The sequence below is a fragment of the Cyprinodon tularosa genome, unplaced genomic scaffold (assembly GCF_016077235.1).
Source record: "Cyprinodon tularosa strain WSP-4 unplaced genomic scaffold, ASM1607723v1 ctg152, whole genome shotgun sequence".
Lineage (NCBI taxonomy): Eukaryota > Metazoa > Chordata > Actinopteri > Cyprinodontiformes > Cyprinodontidae > Cyprinodon > Cyprinodon tularosa.
In genome coordinates this window covers 824,850-852,820 of record NW_024038354.1, presented here as the reverse complement: position 1 = coordinate 852,820, position 27,971 = coordinate 824,850, and the positions used below count along the sequence as shown (strand labels likewise).

The 27,971-nt window shown below is 45.9% G+C and overlaps 1 protein-coding gene across 2 annotated transcripts; it reads right to left on the bottom strand.

Moving 5' to 3' along the window:
- Positions 1–141: 141 nt before the first annotated feature.
- Positions 142–27,971, bottom strand: podxl2 (podocalyxin-like 2). Of its 2 annotated transcripts, XM_038279706.1 has the most exons (13): positions 27,749–27,943; positions 24,764–24,801; positions 22,459–22,799; positions 21,602–21,893; positions 20,347–20,477; positions 13,634–13,778; positions 11,970–12,220; positions 11,827–11,901; positions 9,644–9,800; positions 9,419–9,480; positions 8,263–8,442; positions 5,430–5,591; positions 142–3,757 (listed from the first exon to the last, which is right to left on the bottom strand). In XM_038279706.1, exons 3-13 carry the CDS (start codon positions 22,609–22,611, stop codon positions 3,698–3,700), a joined length of 1,668 nt encoding a protein of 555 aa, XP_038135634.1. In that variant the 5' UTR covers positions 22,612–22,799; positions 24,764–24,801; positions 27,749–27,943; the 3' UTR covers positions 142–3,697. The 2 variants fall into 2 exon arrangements, with proteins under 2 accessions (XP_038135634.1, XP_038135633.1); XM_038279705.1 differs by lacking the exon at positions 24,764–24,801 and having other exon boundaries at positions 27,749–27,971.

Below are 27,971 nucleotides of genomic sequence, written 5' to 3'. Positions count from 1 at the left end.
CACAGATAAAAAAAAAACAGAGTTTAATTAAAAGATAAACATTAAGATTACATAGACGATCCATTTCAATATTGCGCTGGTTAGTTTTGGCTACAACTGAACACCAAATGCTTGCAACCGCAAAAACTGGAGTGAAAAACATACGAGAAAACAGATTTTATTCACAGCTTTGAACAGAAAAAAAAAGCAACACCATCCATTTTCATTTGTGATTTTTGCCGTTTGCTGCCGTGCTGTAAGCTTCATGCTCGCTTGTTCTCCCTTATTGGTAATTAGCTCTAAACATGGCCGATCTACGCTGCAGGCAGCTGTATAAATAGGGTCAAACTGCTCTTTCTCTATGAACGCTTTACAAATACTGCTTATCTGACAAAATGCAACCAGCAGACAAAGAGAGATATACATGAGGGACGGAAGCAGATGCTCATCAGATCTATTGGCAAAATGGACATGAGATTTAAGGCCATGTCAGTGTGATGGAGGCTCTGTTATCCTCAGGGATTTTTGCCCCTTTCTGACCTAATGTGACTAAAGCCACTGATATGATTTATGAAAGCAGGATTCAGAACCATCCAAACATTTCAAAGTCCCCCTCATTCCTTTTATCGTCAATTTTTTATTTGTTTTCCAAAATGAAATTCATGAACTTTTTCTCTAAGCTTTCTGAATGGTTGACTTGTGGTTTTGGATTTTTCACACATTTTCAGGCCCATCATTAAATCTCAGCTCTAAATACAGAAACTTTTCAGGAAACTACATCCCACAAATATCCAGTCTCCTGAAAGATTTGGATTTAGATAATATTTGGCTTTAAAGCTCAGGCAGGCTTCTCTTAGAAATGCAATAAAACAATATAGAATGACTAACAAATCAGAAAAAAACTAAACAAAACTCAATATCATCAAAGATGAATTTAAAAATCATTGTTCTCCAGCACTTTAACTGTTCTGATATTTGTTCAGCAGCTGTTATTTCAACACCTTTAGTGAAGAACTCCAAGTCTTTGAGGTTGGATGATCTCTTTACCATCACCCAAATCTTTAGCTCCCTCAGGAGACGCAACCCTTCCTCTAGTCTGAAGCATAGGGGTAAAATTTAAAGGTCGCTTTAAACCTGAATCTGCCAGAGGAATTAATAATTTAGGGGCTGAATGAATCTCACGACAGAGCATTAGGGCCAGGCTAGAGATTTATTTTATTTTTTTAATTCAAGAATAAAGTCGTAAATTATGAGAATAAAGTCGTAAATTATGAGAATAAAGTTGGAGATAATTATCTCGTTATCAGGAGAAAACAGTTATTGATTTCTTGAGATAACGAGATGATTAACCTGGATTCCCAGTCCATCCATGCCTGCGGGGCCCCTAGTGGTTCAGTTGCGGTACCGCAAGTAAACAAATAATCAGTTCTTTTGTTTTATTTTTCTTTTCACTCATTGTCAGGTGGTGGTGGATGATTGGATTGCATGGAGTACAGTACAAATCTGGACTCATTTTTGGGTTAATGCATCCTGTTGCAGGTGTAACACCTGGGCTGTTCAGAAACACCTGGAGGCAAAGGGCTGATTGCTGATGAAGCAGAAGTGGAAGCAAATCATCAAAACAACAACAAAATTACACACAGACAGCCATGATGGAGGAGCACTTCCCCCTAGCTCCTATAACTATTGGGATACACTAACCTTACACATGAACGTGCAAAACCGAGTGCTAGTGAGAGAAAAAGGACTGGGCCTTATAAATCCTCTCCCGCTGTCGTGGTATTAAAGGATGTAATCAGCTTTAACACAAACCAATCCTCTCGTTATGACGAGAAAACGGCTTTCGTTATCTTTAGATAATGAGAAAAGGAACTTGTTGGAGGGACACGACCGTTTTGGGCTTCCGTGCAAGACTCCAAGTTTAAATAAATTAATAAATGTAAGGGTTGGTGACTCAGCCTGGACATCACAGCTAAAGTACAGATAAACATAGAACTATATTCATGCTTTTGGACTCAGATTTTGTCCCTGTTTCACAGAATCGACTTTAAGTCGGGAGCAAACTATTCAGCACTATTAAGAAAAGCACATCAGGCTGACAGAGCACAGGCTAAGCTTGTAGTGAAGTGCTGCACAGCAAACACAGAGAACATCCTCAGCAGTTCAAACCGCTACTAAAAGCAAAAGAGTGATGCTCCAGAGTCTCCGTTTGGGATAAAGTCCTGCAGCATCTCAGAGGCTGCTCCTCCACCATCAACCCATAAAGTGCCAAACTTTTCCTTCACAGTGGATCAGAGGTGGAAGCGGCCGTTAGGGACCGCGGCGAAGCCACTGCTGTGGGACCATAAGAGACATTCCTGCTGGTGTGACGGATTCTTGGTTAGCAGCAAATATTTCACCGTCAGGGTAACATTCACGTCATCCTTAGAATCACAGCAATAAAATATTACTGCTCATCAAGGTGGATCTATGAATAAAGTCTCACCTGCTGAAATTCTAGAATGTCAGCAAGTGAACCTGGGATCACGAGTCATCGCTTAATAAAACCTTTTACTGCTTTAATGTGACGTAGTTCCACTAAAAACACTCAAAAATAATAGGTTTTTAATGTGAAAGAGTGCAGCGGATCTGCCAGGTTATAAGGAAACCTACATTTAGGGACACCTTAGACTTTGACTAGGCCATTCTGAGACTTTAAAAATCTTCTGAACTGATCTGGACGCAGAGTTAGACTCGGTTTGGCAACAAACTGACAGACAAGTTTAGAAGTTTTCAACTTCATCCATCCTTTCTAGGCGGAAAAAACACAAACCTGTTCTTGGAAACTAGTCAAACAACCCCACAGCCTCCTGCTGCCACCACCGTGTTCTACACTGCAGATCCCTTTAGTAATGATAGTTGTTTAATGGAAGAAAAGTCTGCGTCTTGTTTTAAACATAATCTAGCTGTTAGAGGAGAAGAAGACAAAAAACTTACGGTACAAGCTTTGTGCTGCCACCTTCTGGAGCAAAGTTATTATTGTCACAAATATCTGAGCTCACCAGAGAGTCCTAACGAACCCCAAAAGGCAGGTTTAGCTAATATTTGAGTCGTGTATCAGATCAATAAATAAATAAATGTATTTTTAAAATAAAATCGTATTTATTTATAAATATAAAAATATCTTGACCCTCATTTTGGGATGATCCAGAATACTGTTTGTCATCTCAACAATGAGCTCTCTGGTTCTGACTCTGAAAACCCAAATAGGAGACAAACTGAAACTCTAAAGGCCTAAATATTGGAAAGGAGACTTCTAAAAGTATTAGTCTGAGGGTGTGTTAACTTTTAGTCCAGGATTTATGTCACAATAAAGCTAGAAGTTTTAAAAAGGATCAGCACCATCCTGTCATTTATTCAGGGGTGCGTTCACTGTCTGCCTGTGCTAACAGACTGGGAGACAAACGATGCATTCAGGGACATTCTGACAAAGCAGTTAAAGCGGCTTGAAGGTTTGCAGATGAAGAGCGATGATTTGTCACCAACTCAGCCTTAAGAGCCGAGAGCTTAAGGCACGCCAAACAGAAGAGCTTTGCTGTCATATGTTGATTTATTTCCCACGCTTGATGAAGCTTAATGGTTTCTAATGACCTCAGTGACTCCTCCAGCTTAACGCTCGTGTTCTCAGCCACTGCTACTCTTCTCCTCCATCTTCATCACAGCAATCTCATCTCCTCAGTCAGAGATGTGTGTCCTGCTCCTCTTCATCATCCTCGGTGGCTGCCTGGTTAACAAATGCCTGAAAAACAAAGAGAAGTCAAAGATACTGATGTTAAACCTTACTGTTTAGTTTAGTTCATTTACAAGTTTTATTTATAAAATACATTAAAATAAAATCCAAAAAAACAATCCACTGGACTTTGTTTCCAAGTTTGAAGACGTTTTTCTTCCATTCAGGAACGGGCCCCCCCCTTTGGAATGGGGGTCGTTTGGCTTCTTTGTTAGCCTGCAATGCCCCATACCTGTCTATGTCTCTGAAAGGGGGGTCATTAGAGGGAATTGCTGGTCTGACTGAATAGGCGAGGTCTTCTGCTCTCCTGTAAAGGGGTTGGTGTTTTTATTTTTCTTCACCATCACATAAAAAACATTCAGAAATAAAATGTGGGCAGAAGTAAAAGCAGATAAAATCTTTGTTTTTCCAGATTATGCTGTAATTGATCTATTTCTACAAGTAACAGAAAGTCAGGTAGTAGGAAAACCTTTAAAGGAAAAGTCTGGTCATATTCAGAATTATATAATAATAAATCTGAAATTCTTCCATCCTGTTCAATAAATGATCAGTGTTTTTAATTCAGAGTAATTTTCATGTGAATGTGCTTTACTGGAGGCATCCATGTTTGTCAAAGAACACTACTGCCACCTACTGGTTAGTGACGTCACGGTGCGGTATCGGCTGTTGATCAAGTCCCAGTGCTGTATCTGGTGTTTGTCACAACGCGCTATTATCCAAGTCATCTTGAAAACATTCTTCTTCCAAATGTTGGCTACATATTACGGGTTTTTTCTCTGGCCAGAAGTTCGATGGCAAATCCTCCCTCTTCAAGTTGGCGATCCAACGACCAACCCGTCCGTGGAGGATCAGGAATCAGAAAGGTGGAATAACTCTTTATTTTCCACTTTTACCCGATGTATTCCAGCATCCAGCTGCCATGCACGTGGGCATTGTCAGTTTCACTATAGCTCTGGTGAATTTCAATGGTGAAGTCCTCTGGAAATCTTCAATAATTGTTGTTGATTGCAGATGTGTCTAGTAGTTCCCATTGATTTAGCTTGTAAAGCGGGGAGAATGGCGCTAGGCTTACCGCACCGTGACGTCACTGCTGGAAGATGGCAGGAGGGAGGGGCTACTATATTTGGGCAGAAATGGCCGCTCCCAGATGAAAAAAATTGTTTTAATTTTTTTACTGATTAACACTAAATTCATTAAATCACTGCAAAAGTATTAGGTTTAGGTCTAGGACCTTCTCCTTTAAAGCGACGTTAAAGCTAAGTGGAAATCAGCCTCATGTTTAGCTAAATGTTATGATGACACTGAATAAATAGTGAATAAATCTAAATAAAAAGCCATTAAATAAATAAATACAGAGAGAAATAACTGTATGTCTTTTGAAAATAATTCATTTTAGGATGAAATCTGCAGGTTGAATTCCTCCCCCCAGTAACTGCCGCCATCGCCTGTTCTTCCTCTTGCACTGTTTGCCAGCTGATTATCAGGTCCACTAATGCTAACATTAGGTTAGAAAAAGCAAAGCAGCAATCTTAGAGTTGCTTTTTAGATCCTTTGCTTCCTTAACTATGAAGTCAGATTTCTTCCAAAAGTTTGCACATGTAATAAATACTGATACGAGCAGTTTTAGTTATTTAAAACAAACACATAAACTTTCTTTCAGCTAAATCCATCATCCAATCACCTGCCAGTGTCCGCTGTCCTCCCCTCCTCCTCCTCCCGCCCCCGTCAGCCCATTGGTGCTCGGCTTCTTCTCCTGCATCTCAGCCTGGCTTTCGTTGGTCACGTCCAGGGTGGGGTTGTCATGGTAACCATTCTTCACAGAATGAAGCTCCTCTGCAGGAAACTGACGAAGCAGAAGGAAGTTTTTATCACATTTAACTAGTCAGGAGGTCTTCAGTAGGTCTGAAATTAGAGCAAAATAAGGATAAATAAAGCCGACGTCAACAAATAGGTCAGAGAATTCAGCTTTCATCCACCTGAACCAATAAAGCGAACCAAGCCAGGTAAAGGACGTTATTAGAAATGTCCCAGCTAAGCTGGATCTAAGCTGAAGACCTTCTATTCACCTCTTTCTTTTTAGAAACAGTATAAACACCAAAGGTTACTCCTCATTGCATAATAGGGAACCTTTAAAGGTTACACTATAAACATGTAACAGTCACATGTTGCATCCTGAAGTGAATGAGGTTCAGAAATGAAAACAGCCGTTCCCCCTCTAAGCCCGGGGTTCCACTCAAAGCGTAAGGTCCGTGGATTCAGCCAAGCACCATATCCCACTGCAAGCGTTTTAGCGCCTCGGAGCGGATGTACTCAGATCACATAAAGGATTTCGTCGTCACAACGTAGCTTTATATACATGTAGGCATTAAATAGAACAGTACAGTGGTTATTTGGCCGGTAGAACCATGTTCCTGACTCTACATCTGGTCATATAACACCTCAGCCTGTGCCTTTACTTTCTGCTGTTATCTTTATAAAACAGAGTCGTGTAAAATAAAATATCCCCCTTTCCCACTGGCCCAAAAACCAGTTTAAACCCGGGAGCAATCAGCTTTTAGTGGCAGTGGGAACAGCTCACTGACGCGTGTTTATCCGGGTCAAACGACTCGGCAAGCGACCCGCGTTATAATCTCCTCGGTTCTGATCGGCCGCTGTGAGAACACCAGAGTCGCTGTTCTGTCAGACCAGCATACCCATAATCAATACTTGTTTATCTCTTTAGTTTTTTACGAAAAAAAAACTTTAAAGTCATAGGGAAGTCGTATTTAAATGTCAAATCATTCTGGCTTAAACATGTATATAAATGTTCTCTTTATCAGACCATATTGTCTGTTTTTTGTTTTTCCGTTATCTTCTGCAGGCCAGTTAGTTCTACGTCAGCCTGAACACCTAAATTCAGCCAATCATATATCAACGGTCATCTGTCAATCAAATGTTTTGGGTCATAGCATCTTGATTCATATGTCGCAGTTAATATACGCAATGGTTGAAATCAGAACTCAGAATCCTTTCCTTTCCCATTGAGTTGCGTCCCAGTGTTCACGGGGATGGACGTCTGTGTCTTCAGCAGGCGTAGAGCTAACAGAACTGGCAGCGTTGCGAGGCAAGGGCTCAAACATGTACGGCTGGAAGCCTTCTACACCAAACCAAGCTTCTGCCGCCCTGGCGTCCTCTTCCACAACATCTTCGTCCCCGCTTTCCTCCTCTAAATAAAAAATGGATGACGGAGGAGACTCATCCACGACCTCCGACACTAAACTCTCCTCCTCTTGCATGTTTCCTCTGTCCATAGCGTTCCTTGACAGCGTCGTTTCTAAGTCACCAATTTAGTGCTACTTGGTCCCAATGGAATTTACCATTGGGAACCTACTAGCAATAAGATGCTAACTGGTTAGCTTCCGACAAACCGGCCACAACCAAACTTGCTTGCAAACGTTCCGCCACAACAATCCCGCCCCTTGATAATCGACCAATCACATTCACTTTATTCACCCGTGTAAAGTCGGGCACTACTCGGGAGAATTCAGAAATGCAACGGTTGGAACAGCCGCTTCCCTATGACTTTAAATTACCTTAAAAGGTGTGTATCCCTGTAGTCATGGACAAAACAACTATTTGACTACTTACTTTTTGGTGATTTTTGAAGTGTATGTCCATCTGAATTTTTTTTGTACGTGACTAAAGGGATACATGCCCATTGAGGTAGTTTAAAGTGTATTTTTCATACAAAACTAAAAGCATAAAAGCGAATCTGACATCTTGCACATGCCTGTTGATGGTCTGACAGAACACCGGGTCGACCCCCTAAATTACATGAGACCATTGAATGCACCATATGGATGTCAGCACATTGCGTCAGTCGCTGTGCTGACATCATCATCATCAACACAAAGCCAGCGTGATGATGTCACAGGACATGCAGCTACGGGGTAAAGAGGCCAGGCAGCTGCCAGTGAGGGGTTAGACCAGCTTCTTTTGCCATTGGAAAGGGAACCAGATGTTGATTTTTAGCGGGTCGATTCATGTTTGAAGAAAACACACTTTAACCTGCTATTTTCATTTGGAAAGAGGCTTTAGTTTGTTTTTTTTCCGTTTCAAAATAAACATTTCGTGGCCCGTGGCGTCCTATGATGAGATTATCCGGTGGTTCTGTGCTGGATCTGGGGGGCGGGCTTTCCTTTAAAGTGAGGACACATTTCTATTGGTCTGCTGGACGTTAGCGACAGCATTTTATCAGGGTCAAAGCTAAGATACTGTAATCATGAAACCACTGCAGGGGCAGAGCCTAAGCTGGACAGCCGGCAGACGTCACTCCAAGGACAATTGATCGTTGATTAAACCATGTGGACACGAAGGGAGTCCGAAATCATTTTTAAAGGCTGACTTCACCTCTCTATGATCAGCGAGCTGGATTCTGGTGAGATGAATCAGTTTATCAATTTCTTGGATGATGTTACAGCCTAAAAACCCCAAAATGGGTCCAAGTTCAAGCAAACCAGAACGTGTGGACCTACCATGCTCTTCACTCCAGGCAGCCTCCTCTGCCAGCAGATGTAGATGAACCCGGATGTGATGATCACCATGCAGACGGAGCCGATGATGACCAGCACCACAAACAGTTTACCGTAGTCGCTGCGAGTCTTACTGGGCCGAGACTGACAGCTGCTGGCTGCGCTGTAGTTCTGGATTCCAACCTGAGGAGAAGCACCAGCAGAAGAATCATTCAGGGGAATTTTATTCTCCTGCAAATCCCAGAAACCTGACCAAGGTCGTCTGAAGGACATCAGCAGAAATTGGCTTTGTTTTCCTTTTTTCAAGGCCAAACAGAAAAAATTAAACTTTTTCGATTGTTGTCCTCAATAACAGTTAGTCCACACATCTTGTGGATAAAATAACAGTAAATAATGACATGTAAAACAAAATAAATGATCTTTATCTCTCATCTATCTTTAAATGATGACATTTGAATTGTTTCAGATTTAAAATATTCCAGTGAAGCTCTGATGGTATGTTTTGGGTGGTTCCTTCTAGAACTTGGTCTTGCATTTAGCTCCAAACATCTTCTTGCCCTGCTGATCGCAATTAAAACTATTGCTTTCATTCTTTTTCTGATTAACACTAAATTCATGAAATCACCGCGAACGTATTAGTTTTAGGTATAAATAATGATCCATTGATTATTCCTGGAGGACCGGACTTTTCCTTTAAAACAAAAAACATTTTAAGGAAATCTGAAGAAAAGTCGATTAAACACTTTAAAAGATCAGGCAGCAGGACGTTACGGACCAAAAATAAAACCATGACATTTTTCGCTAAATGGCGATGTAAGAAAGAAGAAATCAGAATTCAACTATGATCCCAAATTTCAAATTTATTGACAAAAAGCTGTAGATCAAAAGTGAAAGTATAATTGTAACCAAAGTAGACCAACAGAAAATCATTCTGTTTCACTATATATATATATATATATATATATATATATATATATATATATATATATATATATATATATATATATATATATATATATATATATATAATAATTAAAATGTAGACATTAAATCTACCATTCAACTGTAAAGAAACTTCAGGTTAATAGTAGATTTTAACATTTACACCAAGCAGTCTTTATCAAAGAACAGACTCAATGCTAGATAAATGTTTCTGTACCTTATTGAGGCTCGTCCTGATTTCTCCTAACATGTCCAGAACTTCCTGAGCAGCAATGACTCCTAAAAGACAGAACATGATGAACAGCAATGTTTACCCGCCCCATCGGGCAACATCTACCCGTCTACGACTCCAGAGAGACTCATCAAAGTGAGAACATTTTGCTATTCCTAAAGTCCTGTTTTGCTAACAGTTTGGTTTAAGAGCAACAGAAGAGAAGCGTACCCCGTCCAGACGCCAGGTTCATCAGCAGCTGGTGTTGCTGATGCGTTGGCTTGCTGAGGTAAAGTACCCATGATCCCTCAGGGCTGTTCATCCTGCGTGCAAACTCACGTTCGATGATCTTCAGCAGCTGGACGCCCTGGCAAACACGAAACTCCTCCTGTCTCACAAACAAACACATTTTCTATGAAGCTCAAACACTCAGCGACGGATGAGAGAAGCTGTTTTCTAAGCTTCAGCAGGTTACCGTGGAAACCGTTAATGCACTGGGAGCAGTATGGGGTAAATGTCGCGACAGTGACAGTCTGCTTCTAACAGAAGAACGGATCATCGCAGGGTTTGGATCAAAGATGGACGGAGAAATTGCTTCTTCTACGTTACATTTCTCTAGATTCAAGCCAAAAAGTATAAATTTAATCAAATAAGAAGCAAAAAAAACATCAAAAAATCTGGATAACTAAGTTCAATATTTGCTAATGCTAACCAAAGGTGGAAATTGGCTGGCAAACATTACCAAAGGAGAGCGGGTGAGTGGGAGTGCGCCACCTAGTGCCTGGGAGGAGCTTAGCCTGCAGCTATCAGCTTTTAATCACTGTTTGTCAAGAACTAGATTTAAAAAATAAATACATTTAGAGAACAAAATAAATTTCTGAACTGAGATCCGCCACCTTTGCATTCTGTAGATGCATCCCTGCTTCAGCAAACCTGAATCAAAGTGTCTCGTTAACAGATTGAAGGAGAGAATCAGTGGTCTGATTCAGAGACTGCTTAACCCCGGGACCCGAAGCATTCACTCTGCAGTGATGCTCAATTCCGTTTTTTTTGTTAAATCAGATTTTGCGTGGTCGTTCACTATTCAAATCTATGCGAATTGTATGTGATCTCTGGTGTGAACTGTATTCAAACAGCGCAAGTGTCCCGCATGCGCAGCAGAGGAGGCGATGACGTCACAAGTGAGCGTGCTCTGTGTTTACAGAAGTAAACATGGATGATGCAGGAGCGCATCTAGCGATCTTTCATTTCTATCCAAACTAAAGTCAGTGCATTAACAACACAGTCTTTTCAAGATGGTTGAAAATAAAGACTGTTCTCGACTTTATCGTCCGCCATGGCTATTGTTTTTCTTCCCACTTCTGTGTACTTGCTGAGGTAAAGTACCCATGATTCGTCACGCAGAAGCGGGACCTACGTCGATTAATGAGGCTCAGGTCAGATAAATGCGACATGGCCGTTCAGACACATTTGAGAAAAATGGGAACAAACTGGAAGAAACTGCCTGAGATGTTTAGAAAGCAGTTCCTTTAAACCTGAAATGTATGGAAGAAAAACACTCATTGGAATCTGCCAAAATTCAGCTGCAAAAAATTAGCCTACAAAAAATTGAGATGCAAAAAAATCAGCTGAAAAAATTCAGGAGCAAAAAAAAAATTTTTTTGAGTTTTTTTATGGCACTAGTGGCTTGTTTTCTTTACAGCAGGCTGACAGGAAAGGGGGTGAGACATGCGGCCATTGAACACAGGTTGGATTCAAACCCGGGTCGGCCGCTTCGAGGACTAAGGCCTCCGTACATGGGGCGTGCACGCTAACCACTGCGCCAAGAGGCACGCCCTGCTGCAAAAAATTGGCCTCTAAACGTGTTGACCTTTTGTTGAATGACCAAATGAGCTAATTTCATTGGCTAGGAGCTGCTCGACTGCATTGACTGTAGGTTGCTTTGGCTTGAGTTCACCAAAAGGTCGACACATTTGCATTCAAATTTTTTGTGGGGAATTTTCACCAGATAAAAAGTTATTCAATGTGTAAATAAATTCAGCGTCTAAAATCCGGAGCTAAAAAAATTCAGTGTTTAAAATTCATTGTAACTAAAAGACATATTTCAATGAGACTGTTTTTCTTCCATAGAACTGGAGCTTCCATCAAAGGATGGCGCTAATTACTGTTAGCTCAGTCACTGCTGGAGGAAGAGCAGCAGGAGATTTAAGACCAGGCAAGGGTTCAGATTGGAAAATAAACTGGGTGTAAATGAATCTTTAAACAGTTGTTTGTTTGATGTGATGCTTTAAGGGATTTGGCACAAATAGCTTGATTTAATCCCAGTTATTCAGGGTTTGTTGTTTTGAATCAGGGTATTAATGAGGCCAAGGGCAGATAAATCTAAAGGAACCAAAGTGGTTCCTGGTACTTACACAGTTCATGTTCTTGGTCATGTTGAGGACCACGTAGCCACGCCCAGCCAGCTCGCTCCAGTTCAAACAAACCACCTGAAACATTCACAGGTGAGAGAACAGACTTTTTTTTTTCTGATTGTGTGAAGGGAATCTGAACTGACCTGCATCGGCTCCTCCAGGCCGGGATCCATCTCCGTCTCAGTGAAGCCAGTGGTGGGAGAAGGATCTGTGGTGAGCGGGATGATTCCCTCTCTTTCCTTCCTGTCATTCTCCATATCTTCCCCTTCCTCCCAGTACTCCTCCTGATCCAAACTGGGCTGCAGAGGTTCTCTGCTGGGCGCTGATCCGACCTCTGGAGCGGTGGGATTCTGGGTGACTACGACTGCCTGTGACCCACCTGCTCCTTCATCCTCTGTTTGACAAACCAGAGAGAAAACATGAACAGTTTTAGCTCTTCCTGTAGCAAACATAACATGGAGCTCCTCAAGGCTGAGATCTTGGCCCCAATCCTTTCCAAACCAGCTCCCCCATCTCAGATTATATCCCAGATTATCTTACTGGGTGAATGACTATTATCTTATCTTAGCAGAAACAGAGTACCTACGTCCATTACTTCTCTCAAAAAGTAACTGAGTTACTAACTGAGTTACTCCACAAAAAAAGTAATTAGTTACTAGCTAAAGTAACTATTGCGTTACTTTTGTGTTTCTCGCCCCCGTAACCCTCACCACTCGGCCCCCACCTTCTCGCCGTCTGTTTCCAAAGCCAGCTGAATAGAGTGGATGACAAAGACAAGAACCTGCAGAGAGTTTAGCATTTATTGCAACTCAACGTAAATGACATCAGGGGGGAACGCTATCTGATGTGCCTATAAACCTCGTCAGATAGCGTTCCCCCTGCTTAACATGGGGGGAACGGTATCTGATGCGGTGTAAATATCGTAAGGCTGCATTACCTCTACTCATGGATGTGAAGTTTTTTAACAGGTCGTTCAGATCTGGTCAGTGTATGAAATTAATAACTGGGGATGTCTAATTCTGAAATCATGTGTGTTTGGGTTGTTATAGATACTGCAACATTCATCCATCCATCCATCCATCCATCCATCCATCCAGATTTCTCCATATAGACTAACATTTGATCCTTCACGCTCTCCATAGTTCTCCTGTGGCGCGAGCACAGGGCAGCTGTTGCGCGCCTTTAGCAAGCATGCGCGTTTCCTGTCGCTTGCGCGGGGAATCGTGCCGCCTGCGCTGTGCGGAGATGCAGGGGAAACCGGATCTGATGGGGAAACGCAGCTCAATGTAACACCGGTATTTCCATGTGGAAAACGCTGTTTTGCTGCTGGAGTCCTCCTCACTCTCCATCTCCAGTTCATTCTATTCTATTCTATTCTATTCTATTCTATTCTATTCTATTCTATTCTATTCTATTCTGATCTATTCCATTCCAATCTATTCTGATCTATTCTATTCTATTCTGATCTATTCCATTCTATTCTATTCCATTCCATTCCATTCCATTCCATTCCATTCTATTCTATTCTATATGGTAATGCTGTAGGCTGTGTGATGATGCTGTGGTGAGGCCTGCTGAACGACTTTTAGAAAGACGGTAGAATCTCCCCTGTTAACTGGATGAAGATGCTGGGGCCTGATAGATCTTCCTCTGCAGTTTGGGCTTCTATCAACGATTTGATAAACATTACTGGAATAAATGCTGTTACTACTTAACCATGTTTCCTCCTTTGTGGATCCCTTCTGAGAAATAATACCTCCATCGGATTTGGAGCTGGTAAAAAGGGATCTACAACACCAGATCGTACCGTTTCTGTCCCCTCCCAGAAGCCCAAAGTCGGTGCCAGTGTCGGTCTGTGGCGGCGCCGTTCCTTCAGGGGCCGAAGAGCTGAGGACTCCATAGCCGCTGGACTGAACGTCTCTGTCCTTCTCTGCTTTCCACACATCTTTCTCCTTCCAGGAGAAGGAAAAATAATATTCAGACAGAAGAAATATAAAAAACTTATTTGATATTTAACCCGTATCAATTTTAAAAGGAATTTCAAATTAGTGTTAGTCAAAATCTTTTAACAAAAATGTAAACAGTCAAATACCGTATTTTCCAGGCTATAGAGCGCACCTTACTTAAAGCTGCTGATACCTACTGAACTGTCTCCCACCAAACCTGTAGGGGGAGCTCTACATATATCCCCTGGAGTAGGGAGGAAGAATGCTAGTTCCTGTTAGCTTGTTAGCTCGCAGCAGTAAGATCTTCTCCTGAAAGATGGAGCTTCATCAGCTCTTTATTTCAGCTCTGCAGGAGTGGAGCTCAGTCTCTTCATTGGTTCAGCAGCTTTAATGCGGCAAATAAATGTCAAAATGTTTGAAATCAGGACATTTGTTCTCCTTCCTGCTGCTAGCATGTTATTGTGCTAAATGAAAATTAGCCACTTATTCTTTCTTTTCCAACTTTGACTTCCACCTCGGATGTTTAGGACAAATCTACAGAAACCATGCGGCTTCTTATAAGCCGCATGGTTCAAAGCTTGGGAAAGAAGTAGCGGCTTATAGTCCGGAACGGCTGGTTCCGGTGTGGAGGTTTTAGTCATAGTTTTACTCCTATGAACTGTTTTTAATGCAGATCTATTTAGATTTTAGTCAGCAAGTATCTGTCTTTGACTGAAAAATGAAGAAAATAGTGTTTACCCACATTTAACACTTTCAGTAACAGAGATTGGACCCGTTAACAGGCGCTCTGGATGCTCAGAGGCGTCACTAAACTCCCGGGACACCGTCCCCCTCTACATGCTGCATGTAAACCAGACGCTTTGATGCCCAGAATGCACCTGGTGTAGACTCAGCATTAGGCTGATGTCAAAATAATCAGTACCGGTATTGGCCTTAATAAGAAACTGAGTCAAGGCAGTCAAGTTGATTTACTGCTCTCTAGAAAATGGTTTGTGTGATGCAGAGTCTGGCACACATGTGAGGACAACATAATCCAAGCCTGGTTAACTAAGCCTGACTTCCAGACTAAAGGACAATTATATGAAACATTCCTCAGAACTCACAGCTTGTTCTGCTCTCAGAGGAGGTGTTTGCGTTTTCCTGCTGCTCCTGTACCTCCCTGCTCTGTCCCTGCACCTCCCTCCTCTGTCCCTGCACCTCCCTGCTCTGTCCCTGCTCCTCCCTGCTCTGCCCCTGTTCCTCCCTGCTCTGCCCCTGCACCTCCCTCCTCTGTCCCTGCACCTCCCTGCTCTGTCCCTGCTCCTCCCTGCTCTGCCCCTGTTCCTCCCTGCTCTGCCCCTGCACCTCCCTCCTCTGTCCCTGCACCTCCCTGCTCTGTCCCTGCACCTCCCTGATCTGTCCCTGTACCTCCCTGCTCTGCCCCTGCTCCTCCCTGATCTGTCCCTGCACCTCCCTGATCTGCCCCTGCACCTCCCTGCTCCGTCCCTGTAACTCCCTGCTCTGTCCCTGCACCTCCCTGATCTGTCCCTGTAACTCCCTGATCTGTCCCTGCACCTCCCTGCTCTGCCCCTGCACCTCCCTGCTCCGTCCCTGTAACTCCCTGCTCTGTCCCTGCACCTCCCTGATCTGTCCCTGCACCTCCCTGCTCTGCCCCTGCACCTCCCTGCTCCGTCCCTGTAACTCCCTGCTCTGTCCCTGCACCTCCCTGATCTGCCCCTGCACCTCCCTGATCTGTCCCTGCTCCTCCCTGCTCTGCCCCTGTAACTCCCTGCTCTGTCCCTGCACCTCCCTGATCTGTCCCTGCACCTCCCTGCTCTGCCCCTGCACCTCCCTGCTCTGCCCCTGCACCTCCCTGCTCTGCCCCTGCACCTCCCTGCTCTGCCCCTGCACCTCCCTCCTCTGCCCCTGCACCTCCCTGCTCTGCCCCTGTAACTCCCTGCTCTGCCCCTGTAACTCCCTGCTCTGCCCCTGCACCTCCCTGCTCTGCCCCTGCACCTCCCTGCTCTGCCCCTGCACCTCCCTGCTCTGCCCCTGCACCTCCCTGCTCTGCCCCTGCACCTCCCTGCTCTGCCCCTGCACCTCCCTGATCTGTCCCTGTACCTCCCTCCTCTGCCCCTGTACCTCCCTCCTCTGCCCCTGCACCTCCCTGATCTGTCCCTGCACCTCCCTGCTCTGCCCCTGCACCTCCCTGCTCTGTCCCTGCTCCTCCCTGCTCTGCCCCTGTTCCTCCCTGCTCTGCCCCTGCACCTCCCTCCTCTGTCCCTGCACCTCCCTGCTCTGTCCCTGCTCCTCCCTGCTCTGCCCCTGTTCCTCCCTGCTCTGCCCCTGCACCTCCCTCCTCTGTCCCTGCACCTCCCTGCTCTGTCCCTGCACCTCCCTGATCTGTCCCTGTACCTCCCTGCTCTGCCCCTGCTCCTCCCTGATCTGTCCCTGCACCTCCCTGATCTGCCCCTGCACCTCCCTGCTCCGTCCCTGTAACTCCCTGCTCTGTCCCTGCACCTCCCTGATCTGTCCCTGTAACTCCCTGATCTGTCCCTGCACCTCCCTGCTCTGCCCCTGCACCTCCCTGCTCCGTCCCTGTAACTCCCTGCTCTGTCCCTGCACCTCCCTGATCTGTCCCTGCACCTCCCTGCTCTGCCCCTGCACCTCCCTGCTCCGTCCCTGTAACTCCCTGCTCTGTCCCTGCACCTCCCTGATCTGCCCCTGCACCTCCCTGATCTGTCCCTGCTCCTCCCTGCTCTGCCCCTGTAACTCCCTGCTCTGTCCCTGCACCTCCCTGATCTGTCCCTGCACCTCCCTGCTCTGCCCCTGCACCTCCCTGCTCTGCCCCTGCACCTCCCTCCTCTGCCCCTGCACCTCCCTGCTCTGCCCCTGTAACTCCCTGCTCTGCCCCTGTAACTCCCTGCTCTGCCCCTGCACCTCCCTGCTCTGCCCCTGCACCTCCCTGCTCTGCCCCTGCACCTCCCTGCTCTGCCCCTGCACCTCCCTGCTCTGCCCCTGCACCTCCCTGCTCTGCCCCTGCACCTCCCTGATCTGTCCCTGTACCTCCCTCCTCTGCCCCTGTACCTCCCTCCTCTGCCCCTGCACCTCCCTGATCTGTCCCTGCACCTCCCTGCTCTGCCCCTGCACCTCCCTGCTCTGTCCATGCACCTCCCTGATCTGTCCCTGCACCTCCCTGATCTGCCCCTGCACCTCCCTCCTCTGCCCCTGCACCTCCCTGATCTGTCCCTGCACCTCCCTGCTCTGTCCCTGCACCTCCCTGCTCTGTCCCTGCACCTCCCTGCTCTGTCCCTGCACCTCCCTGCTCTGCCCCTGCACCTCCCTGATCTGTCCCTGTACCTCCCTCCTCTGCCCCTGCACCTCCCTGCTCTGCCCCTGCACCTCCCTGCTCTGTCCCTGCACCTCCCTGATCTGTCCCTGCACCTCCCTGCTCTGTCCCTGCACCTCCCTGATCTGTCCCTGCACCTCCCTGCTCTGTCCCTGCACCTCCCTGCTCTGCCCCTGCACCTCCCTGCTCTGCCCCTGCACCTCCCTGATCTGTCCCTGCACCTCCCTGCTCTGTCCCTGCACCTCCCTGCTCTGCCCTGCACCTCCCTGCTCTGTCCCTTCACCTCCCTGCTCTGTCCCTGCACCTCCCTGCTCTGCCCCTGCACCTCCCTGATCTGTCCCTGCACCTCCCTGCTCTGCCCCTGCACCTCCCTGCTCTGTCCCTTCACCTCCCTGCTCTGTCCCTACACCTCCCTGCTCTGTCCCTACACCTCCCTGCTCTGCCCCTGCACCTCCCTGCTCTGTCCCTACACCTCCCTGCTCTGTCCCTGCACCTCCCTGCTCTGCCCCTGCACCTCCCTGATCTGTCCCTGCACCTCCCTGCTCTGCCCCTGCACCTCCCTGCTCTGCCCCTGCACCTCCCTCCTCTGTCCCTGCACCTCCCTGCTCTGCCCCTGCACCTCCCTCCTCTGTCCCTGCACCTCCCTGCTCTGCCCCTGCACCTCCCTGCTCTGTCCCTGCACCTCCCTGCTCTGTCCCTTCACCTCTCTGCTCTGCCCCTGAACCTCCCTGCTCTGCCCCTACACCTCCCTGCTCTGCCCCTGCACCTCCCTGCTCTGTCCCTGCACCTCCCTGCTCTGCCCCTGCACCTCCCTGATCTGTCCCTGCACCTCCCTGCTCTGCCCCTGCACCTCCCTGCTCTGCCCCTGCACCTCCCTCCTCTGTCCCTGCACCTCCCTGCTCTGCCCCTGCACCTCCCTCCTCTGTCCCTGCACCTCCCTGCTCTGCCCCTGCACCTCCCTGCTCTGTCCCTGCACCTCCCTGCTCTGTCCCTGCACCTCCCTGCTCTGCCCCTGCACCTCCCTGCTCTGCCCCTGCACCTCCCTCCTCTGTCCCTGCACCTCCCTGCTCTGCCCCTGCACCTCCCTCCTCTGTCCCTGCACCTCCCTGCTCTGCCCCTGCACCTCCCTGCTCTGTCCCTGCACCTCCCTGCTCTGTCCCTTCACCTCTCTGCTCTGCCCCTGAACCTCCCTGCTCTGTCCCTTCACCTCCCTGCTCTGTCCCTACACCTCCCTGCTCTGCCCCTGCACCTCCCTGCTCTGTCCCTACACCTCCCTGCTCTGTCCCTGCACCTCCCTGCTCTGCCCCTGCACCTCCCTGCTCTGTCCCTGCACCTCCCTGCTCTGTCCCTGCACCTCCCTGCTCTGTCCCTGCACCTCTCTGCTCTGTCCCTGCACCTCCCTGATCTGTCCCTGCACCTCCCTGCTCTGCCCCTGCACCTCCCTGCTCTGTCCCTACACCTCCCTGCTCTGTCCCTACACCTCCCTGCTCTGTCCCTGCACCTCCCTGCTCTGCCCCTGCACCTCTCTGATCTGTCCCTGCACCTCCCTGCTCTGCCCCTGTAACTCCCTGCTCTGCCCCTGTAACTCCCTGCTCTGCCCCTGCACCTCCCTGCTCTGCCCCTGCACCTCCCTGCTCTGCCCCTGCACCTCCCTGCTCTGCCCCTGCACCTCCCTGCTCTGCCCCTGCACCTCCCTGCTCTGTCCCTGCACCTCCCTGCTCTGTCCCTGCACCTCTCTGCTCTGCCCCTACACCTCCCTGCTCTGTCCCTGCACCTCCCTGCTCTGCCCCTGCACCTCTCTGATCTGTCCCTGCACCTCCCTGCTCTGTCCCTACACCTCCCTGCTCTGCCCCTGCACCTCCCTGATCTGCCCCTGCACCTCCCTGCTCCGTCCCTGCTTTTGCTGTGTCTTTTCTCAGTTCTCTCTTCATTTCTCCCAAATCAAACAATGGATCTGCTCAGCTGGCCTCTCAATGATCAAATGTCCTTAACTCGTTGACAGAGTAAAGAGGAGCCTTCTTGTCCTGATGGGACGTTCTTCGTGGGATCCACCCTGGACTCCTGAAGGATTGGAGGATGGCGTGTTTTACGATGCTGTCAGTTGAGGACGTGGAAGAGATTTACTTGTTTGATTTCTCCTGTTTGGATTTGGAGGATAGCTGATGTATCTTTAATTACAGAGGATGTTGGTGGCAGTTTGGGCGATGATCAGGCAGCGGTTAATGCTCTCACTAAGGCTGTGAACAAGCAGGATGAGCCGTATGCTGGGTGCAAATGAATGCAGGATGGCTGCAGTGGTTGAACTCAAAGGTGAGATGGGATAATATCTCGGATGCGCGCGCTCGCTTCAAGGTGAAAAAGCCCAACACATTGGAAATATTGGATTCGCCACGAGGAGCTAGCAAGAAAAGACTCAAGACCCCCCCCCCCTATCAAAACTCCCTTGGATGTTATGGTGGAAGGGCCCAGAACTACCACCGTTGATATCTCAAACTGTACCCTGTCAAGGATAAAGTGGGAGCTCCTTTCTTTCCACAGAGATAAAGACAGAGCCTCACAGCGAGCCCCTGGCAGCAGCGCCCCCCCCACATGTATGTGATGAACAGTTTGTATTGAAACTGTAATCTGGATTACAATGCAAATTATAGTTAACAATAAAGATTAATCCATTGATTGATTGATAAATTGATTGATTGATTGTTGCAGTAATATTAGGGCCAGGCCAGAGATTTGTTTTCTTCTATTACGAGAATAAAGTCATCATTCAACAATCTGTTTCAGAAAGAAAGCTTGGAGCTCCGCCCAGCAGATGACGGTCGACCAGCTCCACCAATCAGCAACCAGAGTCCACTTTGACATCCTGCCCAGTTTGATGCTGCTGCTAAAAGATTTCCTGATTTATCAAACCGATGCTTTTAGGGAAGAAAGAGATTCTTGGAAGAGATGTTATAAAATATAGCTTTGTTCTCATTATTTTACAACTTTATTCTCATAATTTTACAACTTTATTCTCAAAATAGAAGAAGAAAAATCTCTAGCCTGGCCCTAATATTCAGTCATAAGAACCAAACATCCAGTGATAAAAAAACATCCCCTTGTCCCGTATCCAAGATGGATTCCCAAAACATTTCACTCATCAAACATTCAAATGAAACAACAATCAGAGTTTAGCTTATTTAGGAATAGAAGAATTATCATTTATTGGTTGCTAAAAAGAATGAAAAGGACACTTTTCTCTGTCCTGACCTGAATGACTGTAGGAGCCGGCTGCTCCAGCTGCTCCTTCTGCTCCTGCTGCTCCTGCTGCTCCAGCTCATGTGCCTCAGTGATGAAGGGCCTGCTGGGCTCCTTGGACGGATGGAAAGACGACGTGTAGCCTGTGGCAAAACCACATGTTAAAACACATGGTTGTGACGTGCGTTTTGTTCAAAGCTCTTCATTTTTAAGAACATTTTCAGATTTTTCCCTTTTTAAACCAACAATATGTTGAAGCTGCACTCTCTGGTTACTTGTTTCTGTCCAAATAAAACCCAAAGACATAAAGTGAAGTTGGCTTATCCATCAGATCGGCCCTTTCTACAAACCTCTCCCTTTTACTCTGCATCCTCCCAGCAGTGCTTTGCTGGTTTAAAGGAAAAGTCGCTCATATTCAGAATTTAAACTTCTGAAAGTTCTTTAAATCTGAAATTTTTCCATGCTGTTCAATAAATGATCAGTGTTTTTAATTCAGAGTAATTTTCATGTGAATGTGCTTTACTGGAGGCATCCATGTTTGTCAAAGAACACTACTGCCACCTACTGGTTTGTGACGTCATGGTGCAGTATCGGCTGTTGATCAAGTCCCAGTGCTGTATCTGGTGTTTGTCACAACGCGCTATTATCCAAGTCATCTTGAAAACATTCTTCTTCCAAATGTTGGCTACATATTACGGGTTTTTTCTCTGGCCAGAAGTTCGATGGTAAATCCTCCCTCTTCAACTTGGCGATCCAACGACCAACCCGTCCGTGGAGGATCAGGAATCAGAAAGGTGAAATAACTCTTTTTTTCACTTTTACCCGATGTATTCCAGCATCCAGCTGCCATGCACGTGGGCATTGTCAGTTTCACTATAGCTCTGGTGAATTTCAATGGTGAAGTCCTCTGGAAATCTTCAATAATTGTTGTTGATTGCAGATGTGTCTAGTAGTTCCCATTGATTTTGCTTGTAAAGCGGGGAGAATGGCGCTAGGCTTACCGCACCGTGACGTCACTGCTGGAAGATGGCAGGAGGGAGGGGCTACTATATTTGGGCAAAAATGGCCGCTCCCAGACGAAAATTATTGTTTTTATCATTTTCCTGATTAAGGCTAAATTCATTAAATCACTGCAAACGTATTAGTTTTAGGTATAAATAAAGATCTATTGATTATTCCTTGCTGACTGGACTCATTAGACGCCAACCGCCAATCTTCACGTTGACCTTTGGAAAAGCAGCCCAGTGGGCTGGAGAGATTTACTCACCGATTAGAGTGTCCAGATCCGGAGCTGTGTGATTAAACTCCGAGGCCTCTGAGATGCTGAGTTCATCCGTCCCTTGTCCCGTTTCGTCTTCCACTTCCGTCACATCTTCCCTTCTGTCTCTGTCTTCCCCAGCGTATCTCTCCCACTCTTCCTCTCCTCTCTCTCTGTCCTCTGTGTCCAACCCATCGAAGCCAGAGGCCTCCTGGGAGGCCGGCCCTCCGTGGAGCTCCGTGGGCTCTAGATCACCTCTGCTGTTTTCTGTGTCCAGGGGAACCGCCAAATGAACCATGCGCTAAAACATACAAACATGAGGTGGCTAAATGCTTCATAATAACCTCCTCTATCTGGAATGCTAAAAGAATGCCGATTCCCCTGAAAGCATTTTTCCAACAGCAAGGCATGGCAGTGGTAACATCATGCTGTGGGGATGCTTTCTAACTGATACAAAAGTAATTTTCCTCTGAGATTATTAAAGTATTTCTGATTCTGATACAGTAAATGAGGGGCAGTACATATAGAAACACTCTCATTTGTATTTCTATTATTCTCAGCCACAATCAAAGTAAGGTCCAAATTTATTCATATGTTCAGAAGACATCCATTATCTGTTCTAGGTTGTGTCCCTCTCTTCTTGTCCCTTTTCTTCTTGTTTTCCTCTCTATGTTTTGTACTCAGCTGACTTTTCATGCTGTCTCTAAAGGAATGAAAGATTTTTTCCAAGCACTAAGCTCACTTAGCTGATTGCTCCTTCCTGTGTTTCCAAAAAGGTGACATCAAAAGTAAATAATTGGACTGATCCAATATGGTGGACACTAAGTATCCAAAGATTAATAGTAATAATAATAATAAAGAGTCACCTCCATCACGTCTTCCACATCCTGGCTTTCGCCCACTGGAGCCAGGGTCCTGGCTACTTCCTGGTTCCCCCTGGGTGGTGCGTTCAAGGTGGAGGAGTTTGACTCCGCCCTGGTTTGTGAGCGGGATGTTTCATGGATCTCCGGCCAGCTCATGTCATGAACCAAATGCGGCTGAGCGCGGACTAGCTGACGGGCAGAGTGGCGCTTGGTCCCGACTAATTCCTGGATGAAATGTGACTGGGCTTTGCCATCACTCTGAAGCAGACGTGAGGGTGGAGGTCCGAGCGGGATGACTCGGTGGGAGGAGCCACGTGTTAAAGCCTCAGAGCCAGATAGGAGAGCTGAGGGACAGAGAGGAAGATGAAAAGATTGAAAGGAGGAAACATCTGAAGGAAGAATTCATCACTAAGAAACATCTGACTGGATACAACTGAGTACATCCTGGTTCCTAATAGATGCAGAGGATGCTGAAAGAAAACCAGTCTGAGCCCAAAACTATGTTGGTGAGATATCAGCAATGACCTCAGAGGCCTAAGATGTTGGCGCTGGATGGATGGATGGATGGATGGATGATGGACGTACAGTGTGAGCAGGTAGATTGCATCAGAGCTTCAGGTCACAGCGTGAGAACAAACATGGTGAGCTGTGAACAGCGGTTTGGTGGTACGGTGGGAGCTATAGCGGTAGCCATGTTTGACCGGCTTAGATCTTTTTCAGAGCTTTTCCACTTCATCCTTTGTCAACATAATTTTCTCTGTCTTCCATTTCTAATGAATAAGCATCGCCGCTGCGCTGCTTCACTGTAGCTCTCAGAAACTTTTAGTCCATGACTGGACGGTGCAAATGTAAACAAAGGTTAATAGTTTTCAACTTCTGCCAATTTTGCCCTGCTTAATTTGCAGGCTAGGCTGCAGTGAACTTTCACCAACACCACGCCACCTGCCTCCCTTAATTCGCCGCCATCGCCAAGCTCCAGATCCGCCCTCTATGTACGGATAACATGGGAATCCTTTGCTCCTGCTGTGAAATTCGCATTCTGTGTGAACCTACCTTAACAGTTTGCTTGTATCGAAAGCTCATGTTATATTAGCTCTAGAAGAGCTCCCACAGCATCACACACACTCCACCGTGCCTAACAGTGTTCCTGATGATTTGTCAGTAAAAAGCGATTGTTATTGTGGGACAGAACAGAAGTTTTCCTCCAAACAGCTCCACTGTCCAGCCCACTCTAAGCGTAGAACTGACACATAGAAGCTGCTCTCCAGACTTCTGTCACTTTTTCAGGTTAGTTGTTATTTCTGAGAGTAGATCTGTGCAGGTTTAGACCAGCAGCTGATTTCTTCCAGCATCTTTAGATCTTTATATATATATTTGCACAAAAATGGCCGCTCCCAGACTCAGTGATCGTGATGAAACTTTTTTTTTTACTGATTAACATTAAATTGATTAAATCATGGCAAACATATTAGTTTTAGGTATAAATTATTATCCATTGATTTTTCCTTGATGACCAGACTTTTCCTTTAATAGGATGTTCAAGCTCTGCTTCAGTTACTGCTTTTCAATTCTATTCAGTTATTTCTATAGCACCAATTCACATCATGTCATCTCAGGTCACTTTCCAGTTCACCAGATCATCCAGTCCGATTGATTCAAAGTTTTCTATCTAAGGAAAACCAGCTGATTGCATCGACTCATTGACTCTTCAGCAATCCCTCACACTAAGCATGCTTGTAGCGACAGTGGAGAGGAAAAACTCCCTTTGAACAGGAAGAAACCTCCAGCAGAACCAGGCTCAGTGTGAGCGGCCATTTGCTGAGGCCCACTGGGGTTCAAGGAGACAGAAGCAGACATAGAAAAAGAAGCATAGATACAAAAGGCAACTGTCAACCAGCTCCACAGGCGGCCCCGTCCAGGAAACACACAGCCAGGCAGACGAGCTCCGAGCCAGCTCCCATGTCAGAGGATGAAGAGAGCACATCCAGCCAGCTTTTCAGGATGCGGGGTGAGTAAAGCCATTAATCGTTTCTAATTGGTGTGTCTACAGATCTAATCTCCAGTCCTGCATATCATGGCGGTTTGTTTCTGGGACCACAGATGGCTGTCTGAGCTCATTAGACCATCATGGTCATCATGTCTGAAACATGTTAATCTGTCAGGTCCAACACCAGCACCCCCCATGGTCTGAGGGGGGAGCTGATCCCCCAGTTTACAGCGAATGACTCAGAGGGTTTCTGAACTGGTAAAACTGGAGCAGACATGTTACTCAGAACTGGATTCTGAGACGGAATGCCAGGAAAATTACCCGGGACATACTGCAGAGTCTACCTCCATCCGTCCGTCCTGATGAGAGGAAAGGATGAGAGGACAGACAGACATGATCTGATAACCTGCTCTCACTCCTGGGGATCAGAACATTTTAAATACAGTTTATCTTTGAATAGATCTGTGTCTCTAGATGTATGGTTTAAACTAGGACAGAAACAATTAATCTGATTGATCTATTGTTGAAATAATCATCAATTAATTTAGTAATCGACACTAAACATGCCTTTAGCTGACTGTGACCCACTCAGGGCAGTACTTATACCAACATTGTAAAACAATATAAGTAAATATTTTGCATTCAAGAAAAAAATATAAAGTTTTCATCTGTCAATCTGCTCTATAATCCAGAACTCCTCAAGTAGAAAAGTTTCATTTTCACTTCAGTTTAATTTTTAAAAAGTCTTCTTTCACCTTCGGCTATCTGATAATTAATAGACTAATCAAAAAATAAAGAAATAAAATGTATTTGCCAAATAATCATTAGATGCGGCTCTAGGTTCAAACCCAGGAGGCTTTTCTACTCAGATTAAAATTAGATCGTTTTTCTAGATTCTGTTTCCAGGTCAGAAAATGGCTGCTCTTCCATATTGGTTGTTGTTCATTGATCTAACCTTATTCCGCTTCATCTGTAAAACATAAACAGCTGTAAACCACGAGGTTCTTATCAAACATTTAAAAATAATGGCTCTGTAGTTTTAGTCCCAGGGTTTATTTCAGACATTTGTTGTTTGGCAGTAGATATATTTCCATCAGGGGCGGATTTAGGAAATTTGGGGCCCTAGGCAAAGACAGGCAGGGGGCCCTCTGAATTGAGAAGACAACACATCAAACAGACTCATTCTCCAGATAGAGAAATGTTAATAGAATAGACATCCATTATCTGTTCTAGGTTGTGTCCCTCTCTTCTTGTCCCTTTTCTTCTTGTTTTCCTCTCTATGTTTTGTACTCAGCTGACTTTTCATGCTGTCTCTAAAGGAATGAAAGATTTCTTCCAAGCACTAAGCTCACTTAGCTGATTGCTCCTTCCTGTGTTTCCAAAAAGGCCAAAGTAAATAACCCAGTCCTTCTTTTCACTGTAGACAAGCCATGATCTGCTTCTCTGTTCTCCATTTATCATTTGGATGAAATAATAGCTGCATGAATCATGACAGCAGACAAGATAGAGGAGAGCAGGAGGCGGGGTTACCAATCTACTTGCTCTGGAGAGCAGAGTTCGCTGCTTTTAGATGTTGTCTCCAAAGTCTCCAGTAGCAGAAAAAAGTCTCTAGATTTGGCGCTAGGAGCTTTTTAGAAATCAAAGTGCTAGAGGGGTCTGAAAAGTGGCTAAATATAGCGACTAAAGCGCTAAGTTGGCAACACTGCTCTTTGCATGGTTTGTTTTCAAATGGTTTGCTGCTGTCTGCTTGGACCTTTCTGAACATGTGCAGCAAATGGACTGATCCAATATGGTGGACACTGAAGGGGGGGCTGAGACACACTTAATATTATCAGCGTTCTGACGGCATTTTAGCCAAAGGATTTTCATCAAAAACATAATTAATGTGCAGAAATAAGGAACAGTTGTATTAACCATACATGGAAACAGTTTTATGGGGCCCCCAGGAACTTGGGACCCTAGGGAACTGTTTAGAATTGCCTAATGGTAAATCCCCCTGATTTCCATAAATAATCAGCTGGCTGAAAACATCTGATCCTCAGATTGGATTATTATGTTCAGTAATCCTCCCCCAAATTATTCTCTCAAACCCAGCGGGAGGGTTCATCCTATTATGTCTCCCAGACGTCAGTTTAAACAACTTGGAGAAAAACATATTTATCACTGGATGATAGTGACTCCATCCTGGAGAGAAATATCAGCTGTGCTGCTGCCATCAACACCTTTGTTTCTAGATGCTGGAGCTCGGCCTGTTTTCCAGTGTAGTCCTGTTTCTCTGACTGTGACTAACTGGATGTGCTCTCTCCATCCTCTGACATGGGAGCTGGCTCGGAGCTCGTCTGCCTGGCTGTGTGTTTCCTGGACGGGGCCGCCTGTGGAGCTGGTTGACAGTTGCTTTTAGTATCTATGCTTCTTTTTCTATGTCTGCTTCCGTCTCCTTGAACCCCAGTCGGCCTCAGCAGATGGCCGCTCACACTGAGCCTGGTTCTGCTGGAGGTTTCTTCCTGTTCAAAGGGAGTTTTTCCTCTCCACTGTCGCTACAAGCATGCTTAGTCTGAGGGATTGCTGAAGAGTCAATGAGTCGATGCAATCAGCTGGTTTTCCTTAGATAGAAAACTTTGAATCAATCGGACTGGATGATCTGGTGAACTGGAAAGTGACCTGAGATGACATGATGTGAATTGGAGCTATAGAAATAAACTGAATTTTTTTCACATCCACAGCAACTTTAATCCCAAGCGTGACCAGAAATCATCTTGATTATTCGTCTGCAGCAACAGAATAAAGCAGTGAAGGTCCAAATCCTCCAAACGCGTCTCAGAAATTAAATTCTATTGAAATCTATCAAGATAGGAAGGTTTGGTTTATATTATAAAGCAAATCAAGCTGCATCTGGGGATTTTTTTCTCTCTGACATATTTGAGACATTATGGAAGATAATAATAAATAATAATAACAATCCTTTGTGTGTGTGATGCTGCAGATGGTCTTTAAAGCAACAGTTCAAACTTGGAGCTGAGCTGTTAGTCAGATACTGCAGTGTCTGTGTGTGTTCTGGAGCCGTTTAATCAGAACCCTCTGCATGCAGACTGCAGGCTACACCCTGCTTTACAAGCTGCTGCAGCATCAATGCTTTCATGTTTACCTGCATTTTAAATCAATCTGATGTCAGGTTTCAAAATGATTCTGCATCATTTCTGCGTTTCTCTGGCAAATATCGCCTCCATCTTTCCCTGGCCGCAGCTGTTTTTGCCCAAAGGAAGCAGAATGAAGATGAATGGATGAATAGATGAAGCGGAGACCCACCGATGAGGAGCAGGAGGAGGAGGCCCGGCATGTCTGCTGCAGGGATCCGATCAGACCTCCCGGGATGTTCGGCGGGGAATCCGCTGCATGTCCTGGAGGTGTGCGGGGATTGGCGGTGTTCACGCACACGGGCGGCTGTGATGCTGCGGGGAGCCAGAAGCAGATCTGCTGCAGAGCTGGTTGGCTGCTGGTTGGTTAAACCATTCATGGCCGCTAGATGGCG

Coding starts and splice junctions, on each gene's coding strand:
- podxl2 (XM_038279705.1), bottom strand. CDS start 27,956: ATGAATGGTTTAACCAACCAGCAGCCAACCAGCTCTGCAGCAGATCTG. Junction 13,779..20,346: donor CGGCTCCTACAGTCATTCAG/GTCAGGACAGAG, acceptor TTCTCCTGGAAG/GAGAAAGATGTGTGGAAAGC. Junction 9,801..11,826: donor TGACCAAGAACATGAACTGT/GTAAGTACCAGG, acceptor TTTGTGAGACAG/GAGGAGTTTCGTGTTTGCCA.